The 20,762-nt window shown below is 41.6% G+C and overlaps 1 protein-coding gene across 2 annotated transcripts; it reads right to left on the bottom strand.

Annotated features, from left to right (window-relative positions):
* Nucleotides 1–149: 149 nt before the first annotated feature.
* Nucleotides 150–13,531, bottom strand: LOC145906111 (uncharacterized). 2 transcript variants are annotated; one of them, XM_082993512.1, is made up of 7 exons: nt 13,317–13,531; nt 12,777–12,992; nt 12,339–12,563; nt 8,591–8,710; nt 2,251–2,466; nt 1,114–1,659; nt 150–889 (listed from the first exon to the last, which is right to left on the bottom strand). In XM_082993512.1, the coding sequence occupies exons 1-7, from the start codon at nt 13,390–13,392 to the stop codon at nt 762–764; spliced, it is 1,527 nt and encodes a 508-aa protein (XP_082849638.1). In that variant the 5' UTR covers nt 13,393–13,531; the 3' UTR covers nt 150–761. The 2 variants fall into 2 exon arrangements, with proteins under 2 accessions (XP_082849638.1, XP_082849639.1); XM_082993513.1 differs by lacking the exons at nt 150–889; nt 1,114–1,659; nt 2,251–2,466; nt 8,591–8,710 and adding an exon at nt 9,998–11,691.
* Nucleotides 13,532–20,762: the final 7,231 nt, after the last annotated feature.

The raw sequence follows: 20,762 nt of genomic DNA, 5'->3' as shown, positions 1-20,762 counted from the left end.
AAATAGTTCTAAACCGTTTGGATAATAATTTGTAAAAAAAAAGTTGCACCTTTAATCAAATTCAATCAAATAGCTGTCACTTTAGGAGCATTTTTGCAAAATCCCTGTCAATGTAGTACTTCAAATTATGAAAACGGAAATTAACCGCACTCCACAGTGTATAGTTTATTTAGGAACAGTAGCGCACAAATAAAGCAGCGAACATGTGAGTAACATAAAATGCTGCCAGCAGCTTGAAAACATGAAAATTTCTGTGAACAGCACAGTTATATATATGATATGAATAAAGTAAATGCATAAATTGTACTATTTTGTGGTTGATTTTGTACCAATTTATAATGAGAAGTTATTCAGTAAATGGTACCGGAACTATCTAAGTGCTTGTGACATGAAGCGAAGATCGGAAAAAAAGTAAACCACAATTGCTATTGACGTCACCACAAAAGTCAAAATGCTATGACTTGCAATACAATAAACTGGCAAACAAGAACAGCTAATTTAATTAACAATTGCCTTTCATGTTGCATTTTCTTGGCCAATGTGTAACTAAGGAAAGATGTGTAACTAAGGAAAGATTTGACGAAAAGACAACAAAAAAACAATTTTAAAACGAAAAATGGAAGGGCTTTGTATAAGAAGCAACTTGTTGGAAGTAGCAGTAAGAAAAGCAAGAATAAGGCGTGAATTTTTTGAGTGCATAGCAAACAGATAAATAAATGAACAGGCACCGTTATGTAAAACCTGAAAAGGACGAATTGTTGCTACTGGAACCAATGCAGAAACGATATTGCGCATAAACTTACGACCAGGGTGGGAATACAGGGCAAAAAATATGCTGCTGATCCACAAACGTTCCCAATTGTACAATCGTCGATCTCACAAATTGAACCTGAGTAAAAGAAAATCCAATTACAATTCAAGTCGTCGCTAAATACAGTTTGTGCTGCCGCTGTAGAAAACCCAAGTGTAAAACTCCAAACTCCGTTTTACGTGACCAAGTGCTTATAACTTATGAGAGAAATATTTAACCAATTGCTATAGCCTACTTTGGGTAAATAAGACAAGTGGCAAATAATAGGTAATTACATTTTATGTATGAGTAAATGAACCTACCAATAAACCCGAGTGGGCATTTGCAGCGCGCTCTTTCATCCTCAACAACACACTTTCCACCGTTTATGCAAATCTCTTCTTCGGGGCAAGTCCGTAAAGCCACAAACGTGTCTTGGTGGGTAGAAATCTCCGAAGAGTCCGTGTCATTTTCTGAATCTGGATACGTTGTGGTGACGACAGTAGGCAGAATTACACTGCTTTCCTCCAAGTAAATATCGGAAGAAAGACCAGTTGGCAATTTAACGTTCGTTGTTGCTACTGTCGTTGTAGATGTTGTTGCTGACACTGTTGACATTGTTGTTGTTGATGACATGGTTGATGGTGTTGTTGATGACGTTGGTGATGACATTGTTGATGACGTTGTTGATGACGTGGTTGATGACGTTGATGTGGGTAAAGTTGGTCTTTTGTCGTGAATGTTTTCAGGAATGAACACGCACCCGATAATTTCATCACTAAAATCTCCGCAATCGTTGTATCCATCGCACCGGTAGGTGTCGCTAACGCACTGTCCGTTAATGCACTCGTACTGGTCTTTTCCACAACCTTCATGAAAATATAATGGGTTGTGTTCTGATATTCTATGATGCATGAAGTATGGTAGTTATATATATGGCAAGAATAAGGCCGAACAATATATTGACACGTATCCACTCGTAGCACCAATGCATTGTCCGTTCACTACTAACTTACGTCTAACACCGCCTTAGACACAGGGGGCAAAATGTCACGGTAGAGTCTCATAATGCCAATAACCTGAGAACTCCGCCCAAGTAATCAAATTACGGTGTTGTGCGTCCGCCCACCCATTTTGTGCCTTGACTCGACTGAGTAGTTTTCATTTGCGTTGGAAGTGCCGTTATAGTACGTACTGTTGAGCATAATACAAAACCTAATTTATGTGCGATAGTGATTGCGTCCTAGAAAATCGGACATTCCAAGGGCAGTGTTGTTACTTGAATATTTGTAATCATATAGTGTTGTTTATAATGAGAGTTCTATCAAAGAAAGATAGGAAACTTCTAATCGAAGAAGCACTGATGCCCAAACAAAATAAACAACGTAAATTGTTCCAGCAAAAAAGTGCTGGCATATACCCAACCCAACACATACAGTACACATTTTGCAGCAACTTACCACAGCCAAGTTCGTCTGATCCGTCCCAACAATCGTTATAACCGTCACACAACAGTTGACGTGGTACACAATCACCGAAGTGTGACCGACATTGGAACTCCATTGGAAATCGACATGTTGGAACTTGAGGTTGGTGGTCTACTCCCACGTCTGGCGAAATCGTAGCAGGGCTCGTCACGGTTTGTTGCGCTTCATTTGAACTGAGGTGACTCGTGGCTGAAACGGGAAAACGCAGATCAGCAAAACCGTTTTTTTAGCTGGCATTTATCCCCTAGGTAATTTTTCGCGCTTTGCGTTTATTGTAGCGAAACTGCACCCATATTTTTGTATAAAGAGCAATTATGTTCATTATAAACACTGCCGATTTCATGATGAACTTTTCACATTGAAATCGGTCACAATTAAACCGAAACAATGACCTGAAAAACGTTTGCTTGTGCAATGAACTAAACACAATACAAGCGTCATAACAAAGCCAAAATTTCCCACTTTCGATACGAGAACTCCCATAGCCAAATTAGCAGCAGTAGGTAATGGTGGTTTTCCACGCCGAATAATTGACGACAACAGTGTCAGAGGATGGTCATTACAACACCAATCAACATACTTAGTGTTGGCAATTTGTTCTATTCATAGGCGCGTTTAAATATTCCATAGACGCAAGAAAAAAACACCTCGGTATGATACGCGAACCATTAGCGCACTGAATGAAAATGGATGACGCTTGAAAAACAATAATAAGGCTTCCTTTAGGAGCAAGCGCGGGCTCTCCACGACACACTAAGAAAAAAGCGACATATATACTATATATAGCACGCATATAAATGGTTGGCAACTTCGCACAGGTGTTTAAATACACCTTCACCCACCCACTTGTCATAAAACCCATGAAACGTACGAAGTCAGACGGCGAAAGTTGCTTTTTATAGCACCCTACAGTCCGGAGTGGCCGCCAAAACCAACATGGACGTACCTAGAAGTGGAATAACTCAACCGTGAAACGACGTTTTGACGTCAAAAACTGACTGTGTGATGACTATGACGTCAGCAAGAAGGGTGTACTTGGCGTGAAAGGGGCGACGAGTTGTTAATTTTTATGCCTACGCGATTCAATAGCAAGGAAACAATATTGAAAACATTTATATCACGCCACGCCCTGCTTAGTCAGTACGGCAAATCTGATCTATAGATCATGTATATTCCTGGAAAACTTAGCAACTTAAAAGCACCTTCCCAGTATATGGAAAAGGAACGAGAAAAATAAGTTCTAGCAAATACGTGGGGTTGATGTATTCAGGAACCCGAACTCTCAGCAGATAATTGCCTGTTTTCAGTCCCATTAACACCTTTTCCCCGTGACTGACACCTGACCAACCCGGTGTCATCCCCGACGTAGACAGAAAATTGGACTCGTTTGGGTATCACATGGAGTAATTACGTGGGTTTTACATCACACTGTGGTATTTTGTTGCTAAGAAGCGTTCTATCCGATGCTGCCTTTGTCTGCGTGCCAATGAGGCCGTGAAATTATACTTCATTTGTATGTAAAACGTTAATAGGTTTAGTTAAAAGCAGGAAAACTAACGGCGATTCGACAATTGACAAATTCCCGACTCCTAATATAGTTAGGTACAAAATACTTGTTGCGTTGTGCCCTAAATTAAAATGTCTAAACTAAGATGCTGCTGATTACCACGATAAACAAACGTTTAATACACACCTGCGTCGATCATCAGTGCTAGTAGTCCCCCGCTGAGCCACATAATGAACAAAAATGCAGAGACGAGGGCATTAGGTTCGCAAAATAGCGTTTTGCTTGACAACACAAGCTTGTGTATCAAGATTATTGGATCACAAATTATGTGGCCGGTATATTGCACCACGTGAAGTTGTTTTATGGTTTTACACGTCGTAAGCGAATATCGTGGGCGTGCTGATCGATCGTGTCAAAACATTATATCGTTGAAAGGTTTAGCTCAGAGTAAACACATGCAAAAGAGTGCCTCCCTCGTACAATAAAGTTAGACCTTGCAGCTGTGTTTCGAAGCATACTATATATGTTCATATGCTAACCCTGGGCTTTGCATTAAAACTATGTCGTTATTTTGACATTTTAATCCATTTCGCACCGTTCTGAAAGATATTTTAGTTTTCACAGTTTGAAGCACGGGAAAGCATTTTTTGTAACGCAAGTGTTGGGTTCAGATAGCCGCACAACAGCTATCCGACCTAGGTACGTGTTGTCAGGTTGTATCACTCATAACAGTGTACACGCAGGCCGGCGTGCAAAACCTGCCGCAAATCTAATCATTCGGCGGGAAAAGTACACCAAGAAATGCCTTCAAACTCGCATAACCGTCAAACCTAACCATACACCTTGAGCCGCAGGCATGAAAGAAGGCTGGCGGTGCCAAGAAGATACAGGTTGCGCATCGGACAAGGTTGCAGACATACAATACCGTGGGACAGAATCATGAACAGTTCCAACGTATTTACCCTGATACCAGGATCTGGTTGAGCACGATCTTTTGTGTATTATGCACACACACTTGGGGTTGGGGGGAATGCTTCTGGGTGTGGATATAGGTTTGCGGTTCCCTAATCCGCAGTTTAAACTGGAAGGGAGTGACTTATAATTAGGTGCTGGGGATCGTTAATCAATCGAAATTTGAAGTTGAGAAATGGGCTCAGGCCTCTGCCAGGCAAAACTATTCGGTCTATTTCTATTTGCCTTGCGTCAAAACGTGATGATTTCCAATGAAAAACTTCGGCTTTCAGTAAGAATCAGTAAATAATCTACCACTGCCGGCTCTGCGCTGATCATTAGTCACAACTAGCACGCGCGTCCACCTCATCACAATAAAAAGAGGAAAATTTCAAAATTCCGATCGTTTTACGCAAAATAAATTGCATTCCGATCTCGCGATCCAAATGTTTCGAACCTACGCGATGCGAATCACTTTTCAAACCGTTGTGACCTCATCGAGGGTGTTACGTCACGCCGCATTGATGTGAAAAAACCCGTGACGACGCGTGATTGGGTAACTGCAATGATTCCGGTTAGAGTTATTTTTGGCCCATCTAAAGTTGCGATTTCAAGGGTAAAGTGTGGTGATGTGTTTTAAAAGGCATTTTGAGGCAGGATTTTCAACACTTTTTTGTAAATTTGTGAAAAACTTTGCTACTTTCTCCATAACGCCAGGCAATAAAGCTCATTCAACAGATGGAAAGACTTAACTCCTGTTTTGACAACTTTACGTGACATTTCTGTAAACTCAAAAACTATTGGTCGCCTGTGTTAACTCACAACAGGATGTGGTTTACTGGGTATTGATCGCAAGCTGACACGGAAAGTGATTTTAAACAAAGAAAAACTATATAAAAAGTTAGGTCGGAAAGAATAGTAAAGCCATTACAATAAACGTGAACCGCATTTCCGGCAAAGAAAATAATATACATCACGTCACGTATTTATAAATTCAATTGGATATTTTGTCAGCACATGAATGATTAAACTGTGTTCTTTTAACAAATTCTTTATGATGGATTCTGGGAAACACTCTCTTTGCCATTGTCGATTTTCACCTCTTACACTTTATACCACGATTCTATTTAAACAGGTCAGTGAGGTTGCTTTTAAACACGAAATCCGATTGTCTTAAGTAATAAAGCTGACAGGTTTTAACCTGGAAATAACGTTTCTATTTTAACAAACTTTACAAGGCGGGAAACTGCAGTTACAAGTTTATGTACACTATCTTAAATTACAAAATGCACTAAACAGCGATTTTAAACCGAAAATTACCTAATCCTACACCACGAAAAGCAACGCCTATCACGTTTACGCATTGCTTGCAGGAAGTTTGAGGTGATGTCGGTGGCAAAAACTAAAAGGCCTGACGATAATCTATAGCGGCGGTCAGCACTTGTACAAACCATGTTGTCTGCCGCACCCTGCTGTTACACATACAGCCCTACCTATGAGCGAAATTAGGTGTGTGCATCAGCGTGTGTTTGCTGACTTGTGGAGGTTTTAAGGTGGTGTATCGACGTGGAGATGTAACGACATCAGTTTTTCGATATCACGTTGAACTTTTTAGTTCGTAAAAGGACATCTCTCATGAGAATTAAAGAACAACGTTCGCGGCTTTACCACGATACGATGTTAAGGTTTCGTAGCCCACATGGTACAAGCGAAACTGGCCATCGAATAATTGAGCGTTTTAAATCCGAAAAAGCCAGGGCTTGTGGGGAAATAACGTAGGGCAGCCGTTTTTTGGGTGCTTTTTTATATTTGCTTACAAACAATCTCAAACGAAACGCCCTTGTAAATGAAAAATAGGTTTTTACCAGAATTGACATTTAGTTCATTGGGACACAAGGTAATGTGGTGAAAACGTGGAAACACCACAATTTTTTGAGATTTTTTCCTCCTTTAATGACGTAATTCAACTTTCACACGATCGGAGGGTTTGTTGAAGGAAGCTGGTTGAGTAATTTCAAAACAAACATCGCCGTCCCATTTGTGAGTCAAAAAATCCTATCTGGCCTATGTTGGCTAAACAAACTCCTGCGTTTGTTCTGTTCATAGAAGGGTGACGCAATTTTTGAGGTGGCCCAAACCTTGAAACACGATACACCTGGCTTTTGTGGCAGTAGCCTTAGTTGTGGTATTACAGGGCCACATAGGGCGTTTCTCCCAACACAACAAGTCAAAGGGGTAATTAATATGTTGCAAATATTTGCTGTTTGAATACGGGATATCAGTAGTCGTTACACGTTCCATTGTACGTTGGGATGTTGACCTTTTACTGGTATCAGAATCGTGTAGAATTAAAACAAAAATGTGTTACAAGCAGAGACCACACGGTTTGATTAACGACACGGAATTCTTCCAATGAAGAGCCTTTGTGGTAACGCTCTCACTATTTGTGTATCTCAAAGATTTCGTTTCTGGTTGTAATTGATATACCAACAAGAGTTACGATCAATTACAGCCATCTTTCTTTTGGGGTGTTAGGAAAACATTTTTTGAAACTTTGTGTTTAAACATGTTTGTCTCAAATCAATACATCAGAACAAAACCCTTGAAAGAAATTACTAAATTTTAAATAAAAAAGTGTAATTCCAATTGCTGGTAGGCCAAAGTCCAGTGAAAGCTAGTTTCTCACCATGAAACTGACCACACATCAGCCAACAACCTTTTCTCCATCGAAAGTCGTTCCCACGCGCACTGCTAGTTAACAAATAACCCACAGATATTTAAACCAAGCATTCGATCAATGGCACATTGTGACGTCACAGATATCCGTTGTTAACGTCGAGGGAGGCCGGAACGTCATGTCAGATGATATGGCTTCTTCCGTTATGGGGCGGTAACGTAAGAAAGAATTTGGTAACGTACGACGTTGCTTGAAGGCCGGTATGTCAACTCCGCTGGGCCTTTGATGTTATTTTAAACGCGTGAATCATCAAAGGAGTAAAAGGGTTGTAAATTTCCACGCACAAAATCAACTAAAACTGAAAAGCAGCATTTCCGTAAATCATTTTTTTAGTACTGCCCTTCGTTATGACCACTCCTTTCAAAAACTTAGTTCAAGTCCAAGCCATACGTTGAGTCGAAGTCAGTATAAACCAGTTTTCTTGAGTAAAACTGATTTTAAGAAAGTGAGGCGTTTCACCGAATAAACATTATTCTCAATCACCAACGTTGCCGTGTGCATTATTTGCCATACACCTTTTTTTCACTGTTTCCAATGTGGCGAAAAACATGTAGCCACGACTCCAGACGATGTGATAAGGGGAATATCTCAAGTCACAAAATATTTACCCACAAGCATCGCCATCGAAACGACCGACAAGCAAACCTATATCGTAATTAGCCCGCATTTGTAGTAACAGCAAACATATCTGCCATTAAATAGTGGTTCAAGGCCAGTGGCATACCTAACGTGCACGGATGGCGTTGCCACGACAACGGGGTAAACATATGGAGCAAAAGCATGAAAGGGAAACGTTATAACCAAAAAACACAACTCGGTTGAATGAACCCACAAACCACTGAGCGCTCACAACAACATGCCGTCAAGGCGTAGTATCAACAACAATTCATAGCATGACATACGCTTATCAACGCCCAATTACCAATACGAATATAGGGATGTTGGCGCGCCCCTTAGCAGTAAATAGACGTGACAAGGCCTTCTTTCGGCACTGGGTCAAGCAGACAAAGGATATATTCGATAAATGCATTGACGACGAAACAATCGCCAAACGCCCAACAATTTTTTACTGTTCGCGTGGGCGCGGATGGACGTAACGACGTAACATATTGACTTACCTATTTCGGTCGAGTTGGACGACGTGGTGGAGGCGTTCTGTTGCGTGGCAACATGCTCACGAGTTGTAGGGGTCACGTGCTGAACAACGATGGGGGGGCGGATCACCTTCTTGGTCGGACCTGTGGATTAAAAGTAAAATTTTAGTAGCTGATTAGTTAGAGCTTCAAGTTTATGCGCAAAAGACTCACAACTGTGTGTTTTAAATGACTTCAATGTCCCATTTGCTGCGAACTCAATAAGAAGGATCTTTTGGAGATAATTATCCAAAAATGTCTTCACGGAAAAAACAGCGTTTAGAGTTTTGCCCGCATTTGGTAGAAACACGAGGAATACTTTTTTCATGAAAAACTTTGAAATCAGAAATCGGTTTGTGATGATTTTGTGATAAAACCAAACAACGGTTGTCACGTTTCATCATTCTTATCGAAGTCATATTCAACGCCACACTTAACGGTTAGAAGGAGTCAGCATTTTATTGGTTCACTGTGTGGTCTTTTGCCTATAAAAATGCTATTCACCCAGGACGCTCCTCGCTCTATGGACGTGAAATAAAAGAATCGTTTACGTCACATCTCTCAAAACTATTGTGAATTCATGGGCGTGTGAATTGAACACACAATACAGAAGTGCTGTATTTCGCAAGTCTGCTGCTGCAAAATCTAACAGCGATTGAAAAAGTTGCACAATAGTGGCCATGTTAGTGTATTATTGTAACGCGTGGATTTACGCGGTGTGTGGCAACTGAGCGTCGTAGTTAGTGGTGGTGTTTCTTAGTACTTGAACTGAAGTCGTTTGCTATATTATTAAAAATGTCTGTTTAATCTTCAAATTTAAACCAAGTTTCAACAAACGAACTATTGACCAAATTACGCAACACACCATTGCTTTCGAATCGACATTCCAATGCTTTGAGCTTGCCCACATAACTTTGATCAAGTCACATTCCAAAAACAAACAGCAGGGCATAATGGCAGCTTTGTCATCGGCGCCAGATTCAGAACAAAACAAAACACATTGTCAAAACCCATTCGGGTGAAAGTCAAAATCTCCGCTATTTGCGTTTCTCCGAGCCAGATGGGCTTGGCATACCAGAGCTTATTGTGGGAAAGACTTGTTGTACGGGTTGTCATGGGAACGGGGTGTCGTGTGGTACGAGTTATCCGTCTATCTCGGGCACCACCGTGCCACAATAACAAATGTAATCCGCACCAGAACTCGCTTATTTTGGCGAAAACATGGATTTGTCCTAATGCCTGTTGCCATGGTAATTGTACAGGGCGTTTGCAACGGTTCGTAAACAACCCACAAAAATGGATTTTGTAAAACGCTGTACACCCGTGCGTCAATGGGTGATACTTTTTCAATGCGTCTTCTAACACAAATAAGGACAAGTTAAGTTTTTTTTATGTTTCTTTTTAATTGTCGGATAAATAAAAAACAATAACACAAGGCAACAGAAAATAAAGTTCAATGGAAACAAACAGACGTTTTTCTGGAAAAATCAGGTTTTGAGCAACCGTCATTCGGACTAGAAAGATTTTGCCAATGTCATTGTGACGCAACATGGGTTTCGTTGTGACGTAACATGGGGCAAGACGACGTGGAAGCAGCATTACAAGCAATTATGTCGGTCGGTAACGAACGAATGAGAAGGGGTTGCAATACAAGCTTTGTTTCAAAGCAAAAATAACAAGCACAGTAAAATTAGTAAAACTGGCAACTAGTTATCCAACTAAATGCTGTGCTTATGTTTTTTCACACACAGCAACGATGGAACAACGGGAAATTTTGATGTATTGATCTATTTTGAGCAGTAGGGTTTGTACCCTGTGTGTTAATATTTGCACAACTTCAGTTGAGGTTAGGCCAAGCAAGGCGGGAGTAGGGCATTGTATACCCTCGGTGTCTGCTGGTTAGATGGGTTACCTTTGTGGCGGTTAACGGTAGACACGTATAAAAATCTGTTCAAACTACAGGACAGTGTGCACTACATAGAAAAAACAGTGCTCGTTGAAAGCTACATTTTGCTAAAAAAACGCCACATACGTTTATGCCCTGTTAGCAACAACCACTGTTGCTCTGTCGAAACTGGTACAAAAAGAGACATAATAGGAACGTTTGACGTTCAACTCTGGCTTAAACAAATAAAAACATAACGCAGGAGTTGAAGAAGGAGGTAAATAAAAAATAACATAAAGTAAATGAGGTATATAAATACAGATCCAGCACGCCAGGGAGTCTTGCTTCGTTTTTGTCCGTGTCGGTACAGCAACCGTTTCTGCCTCCTCAACTCAGCAGCGCAAATTCACGAGCAAATTTAGCTCACTCAAAATCTCGACTCTTTTGATGTAAATTCAAACGTCGATCTGTAGACTGAGAGTCATACGTGGCTCCCCCTTTATAGTTCTTTCATCAGTGGCACTGCTTATTTTCAGGTTTAAATCAATATCCCTGTTGCCAAGGTCGGTTGCTATGAGTCTTCCCATCTGTTTGATCAGCTGACCCATAAGACCTCGGACTCTGGCTTTATGGAGCGTCGATTTAGCAGGAAGAGCATTTTCCGAAGCGGAAGGCGCGGGTCTGGTGCGAATTTCCTGCTCAAGAGCATTGTTCATCATGTCCTCCGCCTCCTGATCACTAAGAGACGGGAGGTTGGGATAATGTTCATGCGCATTTGTTTCCCCTGACTCGCCCAGGAAAACTCTCTTGGAACTCTCCTCTTTCGAAGGCACTGTAATGTATCTCTGGACTGCCTCGAAACCGGCGTTATTTTCCTCCTCACGGATCTCCGGCATCTGTATCGCAGGAGCCGCTGTGCTCCTATGACGGATACGAGGAATGAGGTTGGAAAACGTGGTGGTAGTGGTGGAGCGGGTCGTGCTGATAGTTGTGGGCGTCATGGAAGGGGAAGAAGTAACAGCTTGGAAAAGTGTAGGTTGCGGCATCCGGAAAGAAGAATCCGGATGGGCATTTCTGTCGCCAAGGCGACTGCTGGCCGCACCACGTGACTTCAACGCGTTTTTCATTGAAACACGAGATGTAGGAGCCTCCGGACGGTTTTCTGGAGTCGGAAGAAGGTCAGGATGCACCAAGAGAGGAGCTGGAACGAAAAGGAATCACGGTTACTCTACTGTTCAGCACTAAGTGTCATAACAAAAAACAGCAACATGCAAAACAAACATGATCAACAAATGTGCTTCACTTTAACCATGCGCGCTGTGACGGGGTTTGATCGCGTTAAACCGCGCGCGCATTCGTTAATAACACGTCATAAACGCGATCTCTTTATGACGTGCCAATGCTCAGCTAAGTGTCTCACCTTTTTCAAAGGCTGCTCTTCTCTCATCCCACAACCTTGTGTCTGGACTGTGACATCACAAAGCATTCCGCGAAACTGATTTTGCACAGCACAAACGCGCGTAAGTAAGCCAACGAAATGAAATCCCGCCACGGCGCGCGTTTATTCGAAATTTCTGGCACGTGAGTGACGACAGCATGCAAAGCAAAACTCATACGGCGTGCCAAAAATTCGTCATACAAATACGCCAAGCCATGTGTTCGTATAGGTTGAACACAAGCGTTGCAATAAAGCGTATCTATTCTGCCTATCAAATGCATGCAAACAACACTTTCTCCAACGAGCTTTTACTAAAATTATCCTTTCAGAATTCAATCAAGCAAACAAAAAGTTGCAAATTTAGATTTTGAGAGCATTGGACAGTTTAAAAACTTTCTAATCCAACTCACCACAGAACAGTTCGTCCTCAGCGTCAGAGCAATCACTTTCACCGTCACAAGCGGCCTTCAAGGGAAGACAAATTCCAGGGTCAGCCGAACACTGGAACTCGTCATCTGCGCATACTACATCCGAGTAGTCGGGTATATACGTGTCAAACTCGTCAGTGGTCGGTGCCACTGTGGTTGTACTCGGTTGGGTGGTTGTGCTCGTAGGTCGCGAAAGTTGCCCGTACACTAAACAGCAAAACAGAGACTGTAAATGTTTTTGAATTTTTTTTTATAACCTCGTAGAGTTTATATTACAACAAGGTCTTCATTATATATATATATTTATATACATATATGTCAACCCGATTTGGTTGTAATTTTATGATTTGTTACGACTGTTGCAAAACAATTTGTAGAAATATAGGTTTGTAACATAAAACAAACAATGCTTTGACTTACAGTCACAAACAGCGGGTTCTTCGTCTCCTCCATCATCACAATCCTTTACGCCATCGCATAGTCTGTTATATTCGATCGAAATCAACGTTCCCACACATAGATACTTGTTTGGTTCCAGCTCAGGAACAAAGCCTTCATATCCGTAATATCCATCGTCGCTAGCGCCATCTGGTGACAAGGTCATGTCATCGCCTTCCAAATTATCGTAAAGCGAATCTGCGCGAAAGCAAAATCTATTAAAGTACGATCGGGGTATTTTATTCCAATGCACAAGGCCCGTTGCTGTATCACGTCACCACGTCTCTACACTGACGTGGGTAGACTGGACATTCACGTCACGGAAGGGGTGGACAGTGCATTTCAAGCCGTAATAGGGTGGCAGAGCAATAGTTATATACCAAGGAAAGCTTATCGTTGGTCAATATAAATCCTATCAATGGTCAATAGACATTCTGCCAATGATTTGCGCATAGATCAAAGAACACATTAGTCTATTTCCATCAGTGGGAGGTAGAAATATTGTTCTGTATCGGGACTTACCGTCGTTCATAGGCAATGCTACGCAGCAAAGGGCGTAGTAGTAAAGAAGGTATGCTATGGTTGCTGTTGCTTTCATGCTTGATGATTTTGTTGCTGACAGTGGGTAGTGAAGAATATCCGTGAATACAATTAAGTTCAGAAAAGGGCAGCAACAACACAGTAGTTCGTTAGTATAAAAGCGTATTTTTTGGTCGCTGTTGAAAGAAAACAATTGAGTAATTAATCGAAAAATGTTTACAAAATGCAAAAAAACCTTATCATACAAAGTCATGACCTTTTGCCCTGCATTGGTACGATGGACTCGTGTCCCCAAACAAAGTTGGTTTTAAACGACCTATACATACACCATATCGTTACCTCCAGTCTGGGGTCAACTATTCAAACTGCGTTGAGTAAACTGCGTCAACCTCATTCGCTATTTCAATTGAAACCGGCAACTTGCTTGAATGAATTTGCTTGAGATTGATTTTCAACGGGAATCCATATACATACAAACTCTTCGACTATATCTCCAATGCTTTAAGTCTACTTATAACTACCTACAACTTCCATCAATTGTCTGTCTGCTAGATCATTATTCGGCAAATCTGATTTTCTTTTGCCGGGTAATCACAACGAAATTCCCGCCGACACAGAAAACTTTTATTGGGCTCAAGTGTTCTCGACACTTGCTTCACCAGACTGGCGAGAAATTCCAAGCACGCGGCGATATTTCAACCGGTGAAAAACGATTATTTTTACTTGTCGCTCGCTTAGCCCTTATAAGGTGCGGGAGACTAAAAAGTGATTCACCACGGGCGCACAAAGCCACTGACTATACGGCAACCAGACGCATCGCGCACAGTAGGTACCCGGTTCAGAGAGTTCGAGGCGTTGTTACGGCCTTGGAATAGCCGTGGGCTGACAGTCCAGTACGCACGCGCCCTTATGGCGTTGTAGTTTTATCGAAAAACCCAATCCCATCCAGCGGGAAATGCGTCAAACCGCTGGGTTTCTTTTTTCCACACACAAGAACTACTTTTAAACCTACATGCTGCATTCTACGTTATGCACACGATACCTTAGACCCAAAGCATACGACCACCAATGCATCCAAGCATAAATGAAAACTTCTTGCTTCCAAACCCATTTACATAGACCGCACAGTGGGCCATAAAGCTCGTATGAAGTCTTAAAAAGACCTAACGGGCGCAGAAGAGCGAGCAATGTTTTTGTATAGCACACCGAACCTCGTTAAATATTAACTTGGGCCAACAGTTTTTCTTAACTTGGGCCAACAGTTTTTCCCACTTCTCTTTTTATACACCAGCTTGTTTCGCGCGTGGTTTCGGACCCTCATAATAGTAAGCGGTAATTTTTGCAGAGCACCAGAATACATATCATAACTTTCCTTAGCAACCGCGCTGCTCACGTTTTTTCGATGCCAGCAACTGTGAGTTTGCGACACTTCCGTCTTATGTCGCAACTAGTTCACGCGTAAATAGACCAGGAAGGATTGCATTCTGGCTGACCCTCAGCGCTATCCGGTCACAAGGCTGACACACGAAATATGGTATTTTGGACGGTGGACGGTTTTAGCGATGACACTTTATGCAGGAAGTTAAAACCATCAAAGAAGCTTTTTCATGTTTAACGATACGCATGATGCAAATAGCTGACTTAGAAACGTTTTCCACCGATCATGAAAACGAAAATTTTATTCCACCGCCCCCCATCAGTAGGTCGTTTTTTAAGGATGAAAGCAAGGCACGGAGTTATGCCATCGGTATTGGCAACTTATTTGTCCACAACAGGATATTTGCGCACTTAATTTGACTTCACTACCGCCTGAAAGGGGGAAGTGATTGTACGTCCGAGTAGCAGGGAGTTACCAATCACATTTATTACCGGCAGCTGTTATTTCCTCCGCTTTGCAAACCAGCACACACCTACTTTTGCAGCAAACCAACAAGAGCATCCAAAACGAGCCGCCTTGCTAATACTAGATAAGACATTGTAACTTTTGACGGCACGTAAAAAAAAAGTTTTTTGCAAAATATTTGCGACTGAGTCAAAACTATTTAATACTTCAAGCAAACGCTTGTACTTTCCACTTGCTTAACTCTTAGCACGTCGTATTGCCACTCTGTATAAGAGTTGCGCCACGAATTTCACCACAACAAACAACCCTTATGGGAGAGAGCTGAGCCTATTCAAAGCACAAATACAGTGAACAGTGGTTTTAAGAACGAGTGTCAACACGAAACGAGACACGGCAGCGAACAGCGCGACATACTGATTTACCTGAGTTCCTGTCTGACCGAGATTCGGCGTCTGGTTAAAGTAAGTGTCTTGGTTTTGCACTATACGCCCACGTACTTTGTTAGATAAGCTGAAACTGAATACAACTATCAGTAACCAGGTGTTGTACAGGTTTCCACACACATCGCATTCGCAAAACAAACTGAAACGGCTGCTTTCCCAGCACTGTGTTAGCGCCAATGGTAAGAATTATGCACAAAATCCATCGCCTCAACGCAAAGTAAATACGCAGATACAGCAGCGAAGGTAACCCACAGAACAATACACTAACTTCGCCAACTGGTTGACTAAACTTGTGCGCGGTGGCATCGCTCAATTTTACCCTTAGTATTTTAGGAGCAATGCTACATACGTGAGGCTCTGCTCAACTCAATATAAGTTACAATCAGTCGTTGCTGGCTTTATATACCAAAATGGGAGGATTTTTCTCCAAAAAGTCAATCAATCATGGTAAGAAAATAGAGGAAAAAATGAAATTCCAGGGACCTTCTGTCGTCAACAGCCACCACATGGGGCGTCATGGAGAGTCAAACAAGTTTCACAATTAACTAATAACAAACCAGAACGTCTCCCAGCAGCAATACGTTTGCTAACCTGTCTCCACAATATCAGAACACCGACGACTACTTCTTATTCTCTTAATCCTCAACAAAATTTCCCTTTGCCTTTTTCTTTTTCAGAGAAGCAGTCGAGCGTGAAATGCTCTTCACGCGTTTTTCTATCGCGCGCTGGCAAGGTTCTGTTCACCTCAATCCGGCGGGATTAGCAGCCGTGCTTGAAAAGCACCGCAGAATTTGTTGGTCCGTGTCGGGGCTGCTACGCGATCGAGCTTATTTCTCCTTGCAGTGCATTTGACTAAAATGCCAAATATATCAATTGCAATTAATGTGTGGAAATCACTGGTCTCCCCCAAACCTGTTCGCTCGCGACCCTTTCGTTTGATTAAAATTTTCAGTGACCATGTGTAATTGTTGGATATTTTATTGAAATACAAATCATAATTTTAATGAAACGAATAAAAACTTGCAGAACTTAGTAGTAATGTACTAATGTCGATAACCATTGAATCAGCACTGCTGGCTAAATACACGTGTTTGGGTGCGTATTTGCGAAATAGTTTTCAGTTAAATACGTGTTGTGTGTTACATTGATGGACTCTTTGTGACTCACATAGCTCGTCGCCCCCCACAGACACCCGGTTTGGAAAGCCGTGGGATAACAGACTTCCAGCGATTGCGAAATTCTTTGACTCCCAGCATTGTCGCAGGAATAAATGCAAACCACATTGAAAATGCAAGACATCCGATATTTACAACTAAGTAAGGCCGACACTGCTTAAAAAACAACATTGAGACAAAACAAATGTTATCTCAGCTCAAACAAATCGCCTGTTTAACTTCATCCACATTCATCGTAACTTCACCCACTCCTCCAAACTCCTTTCTGAGCTTTGAGAGCCCTCGAACTTGGCAATTAATTAGAACTCGAAAATCCCACCTCTTGTCCTCTCGTCCTATCTGTGGTTGAATGAGTTTCCAAGTGGCCAATTAAACAGGTTTTTGACGTCAAAACCATCACGCGGCGACAAGCGGCAATCCAAGTTGCAACTGATCAAAATGGGTTGGAATGCGGTAGAGTGGTTTGAGCTATGTGCGGTAAAATCACCAGGAAGGTTTACTTGAGGCCAAGATGTACAAAGGATGCTGTGAATTTAAAAACAAACTTACGGCGAAATGTATCGTAATTTCTGCGGCTTTTCAGTATCTATGCATTGGGGCCAACGTCACTTTTAATGAAACAATCGCATCAATCACCCATAAAAGATCATGACAAATCAGCTTTACATGCAATTACTCACATAATTTACACAAAAAAACAAAAATAATTTGTGGAACATGTTATAGTGCAAAACGAAACTTATTGTCATTGAATGGTCAACAATTCGTCAAGCCATCAGTCACGCAAACCCAGTAGTACAAGAGGACGACTTTTGTGAGTATTAATGCCTTCATGCTTCACAAACAGGCCTTTCGTCCTTCAAGACCCTTCAGCTGAATATACACTGTGGGAGCAGAGTACACTACCAATGGATGGCCGACATCCAATGGCTCTTAACACGTCAGTAATGTCAGCAAACGGGTAAGCGAAGATGTTGGTTTAGGATCGAGCCGTAAGTGCAATTTGTACAACTAAGCTGATCGCAAATATTGAAATATTTGCACAAAATTAAATGGGGACAACCTTAATTAAGAGAAAATCCTTTGTTGGAAAATTTCCGCCCAAATTCGCGCGTGACTTCCTGCAAGGCAAAAATACAACGCAAAACTAATCAATCCTCGGTGCTCAGACGGCCTGTCTCGAATATAAACAAGTGGGCGAAAATTCCTACGGGCCGCAGGAATTCTTCTAAATGCCTCAAACCGAAATACATGGAATGGTTACACAGCTGATATCATTCTGGCGTAAGAGCTGCATATTTGTGCAGTGAATTAGGCATTGCCATGTTTGAGAGAGCACAAGCGAGCTGTGTGTTAAAGTCCGATTTCGGTTGATAAGTGGCTACACATTCGGCCACAATACTTGGCATTGTGTCGCAGAAATTCCAGTGCATTATGTTTATTATGCATTGGACAATGAACACCCTGTTAACTTCAGCAAGGGCAAACTTTGTGAAACAGGCCTAACGCAAACACGCAGCGGAAGTCATTGACGAAGTATAGGCTTTGGCAACAGCTGTCACGAGCTCCAAATTCCAACTACTGAAAAGTGAACCCTGTGTACCCTAGTCCAACAACAATATAACTCTGATAATATGCCGCGTGAAATTTGCAGTACCTACCCGCGGGACAATGGCAATGGGTTTGGCAAATCTTGACACTTTAAATATCAAGGTGTTTAAAACTTTATACCCGACAATAAAAAAAGATTTTTCTGATTATAAGTGTATAAACTCAGCATTAACTATTGACCAAACGCTTGTCCCAAGCATTGATTTTAACGTGAAATATAGATCTGATCTTAGTTGTTTTGCGGAAAAGTTGTTCGCGTGCGGACCAGGGTGGCTTCATTTAACGACACAAACATCGTATGTCTTACTAGGAAGTCTCGGTTCGGATTTCCACCTCAGCGTTGGTCTTAAATTGCGTGCCTGGGAACTTTACAGTGGCAATAACACCAGAAACAATTGCTGCTGTTTGAAAGTTGGGAGTAATATTGAAAAGATTATGAAACTCAGAAAGTTGCTTCGCACGCGATGGTTGGGCTGTTTTTATTGTATCGTCACGTTTTACGAGCAAGTCGCAACAGTAAAATCGATTTTTCATCCACTAACGGAACAAGAATGCGATCAGTTTTGGTGTAGTGAGACTCGATGGTGCCTTGCGTGAATTCCAGGCGATTTTTAGAAGCTATAAACAAAAGCAGAATATCCGCAAAATCGCCTTCAAACAAAATTCCCCCAAAAATAATGACCGAATAATTAACACGATTTAGTGAAACTTTGATACTCGTGTAATCCACTGATACTTTGTACTGCAATTGCAAACTATTTGCCAAACGCAACGCTTCATAATTAACGTTGTTCTGCTCAAAAACTCCCACATTTGTCCAGCCGTAGTCAACGATATTAAGAATTTATTAAGCGCATCGCAAAATATATCTCACTGACTCTACAAACCATGCGTATTGTTTTCACATTGCTCTAAACACCGAAGCAAAACGTGGCGATATACAAGTAGCCATCATTTCCAACTCTCAAACAAAGTTTTAGACAAAAGTTCACATACATTAGGCGGTAACTCAAGAGACTGGAAGTGCTTAAGGGTGCTATATGTTCCTTTTCTCATTTCGTCCCGAAGTTAAATTGCTATTCAATTGGCGACAAGTTACCCCTTTGACTGCGATCAAATAGCCCAATATTGGATGAGCACTTTATCTTAACAGGATGCAAACCGATTACTCGAACTCGATTGGCACGGATTAGATAAGGGATTTTAGCAAGTGGTTTAGGATCAATGGTCATTACTACAGCGTACATAACATCATGTGAGCCATTTCCACGTGTTATAGCGCTTCGGTTAACCCTTTAACGAATGATCTGAAACGCGATACAGGGTAAGGGCTTGACTTTTTGTTTTAATTGTGCTAGTATCATGCCGCACGAAATTTAATACACGCACAAAGGCCCAGTGTAACATGTATACGGTGGACAATCATTGCTACAAATACATACAAAGTTGTATTTAACAAGTTGTAATGAATACGGGCGTGAAATGTAAGAACAACACAGCTGCGTGTAACTCCCTTAGTTGTGGTTTAAATATCCTCAGTTAAACCTAATCACCAAAAACGACTCATTGTAAATTTTACGACGTCCGCCATGATTCGAAGAACACTTTGAGGCACCTGCAGAAAAAAGGACCTGTGTCGAGACAAGGCGCGTGGGCATCATTAAGAACCGCCACTTAAACTTTGCACCCCACCGTGGAGAATAAACCGAATCGGCGAAAAATCACGTTTACAAGTTTGCTCTGTGTCTTGGGCTGGAAATTTACAAACACGCGACGCGCTTCTGCCATTTGCGGTAATGTCGGTAGGCTGTTCCGAAGACAAAGCCGTAATTATACAGCGGAGTTATTGTAAACTCACATTGTGCGTGTGACTATAGGCTGTGTGTTACTCACTGTTTGGCATTACGTATACGAACAGACGCATTTCTAACGTAAATGTCGACACGTGCTACTTAAGCTGTGAAATGTTAACAGTAATTGCCTTGCCATAAAACGGAAATCGTCTGGAACATGGTTGCGAGTAACAACACCCCTAATTTCAACATAATTTTTGAACAAGATTGCAAAAGATGACATTTCAAGTGCTCGTTATTACAACGAATTTCATTGTTGGGGGTATTTGGCCTGAAAACAGAAGTGCGTTGCAGAAAAAAACACTGAATGAGTTGTCATCGTTAAAAACTAAAAAACATCACAGCCGCTGACGAATCACTTTAAACAGATGTAAGCGCCGTGACTAAATCTGTTTTTTAAATTTCCAGTCGATACACAACCAGCATTAGAGGGGTGAATATTACGACCTCTCAAACCCGTGAAGTGCGACCGCCCACGTGGCCAGACACGGACGAGACGCCAG

The sequence above is a fragment of the Ascidia mentula genome, chromosome 6, assembly GCF_947561715.1.
Source record: "Ascidia mentula chromosome 6, kaAscMent1.1, whole genome shotgun sequence".
Taxonomy (NCBI): Eukaryota; Metazoa; Chordata; class Ascidiacea; order Phlebobranchia; family Ascidiidae; genus Ascidia; species Ascidia mentula.
The sequence above is the reverse complement of the archived record's forward strand: the minus strand, read 5'-3'. Positions and strand labels throughout refer to the sequence as shown.

Excerpts from the sequence above, each read along its gene's own strand:
- LOC145906111 (XM_082993512.1), bottom strand. The coding sequence starts at position 13,392 with ATGAAAGCAACAGCAACCATAGCATACCTTCTTTACTACTACGCCCTT. Across the intron at positions 12,993-13,316 it reads AGCATTGCCTATGAACGACG|ATTCGCTTTACGATAATTTG; the intron begins GTAAGTCCCGAT and ends GCTTTCGCGCAG. Across the intron at positions 1,660-2,250 it reads ATCAGACGAACTTGGCTGTG|GTTGTGGAAAAGACCAGTAC; the intron begins GTAAGTTGCTGC and ends ATTTTCATGAAG.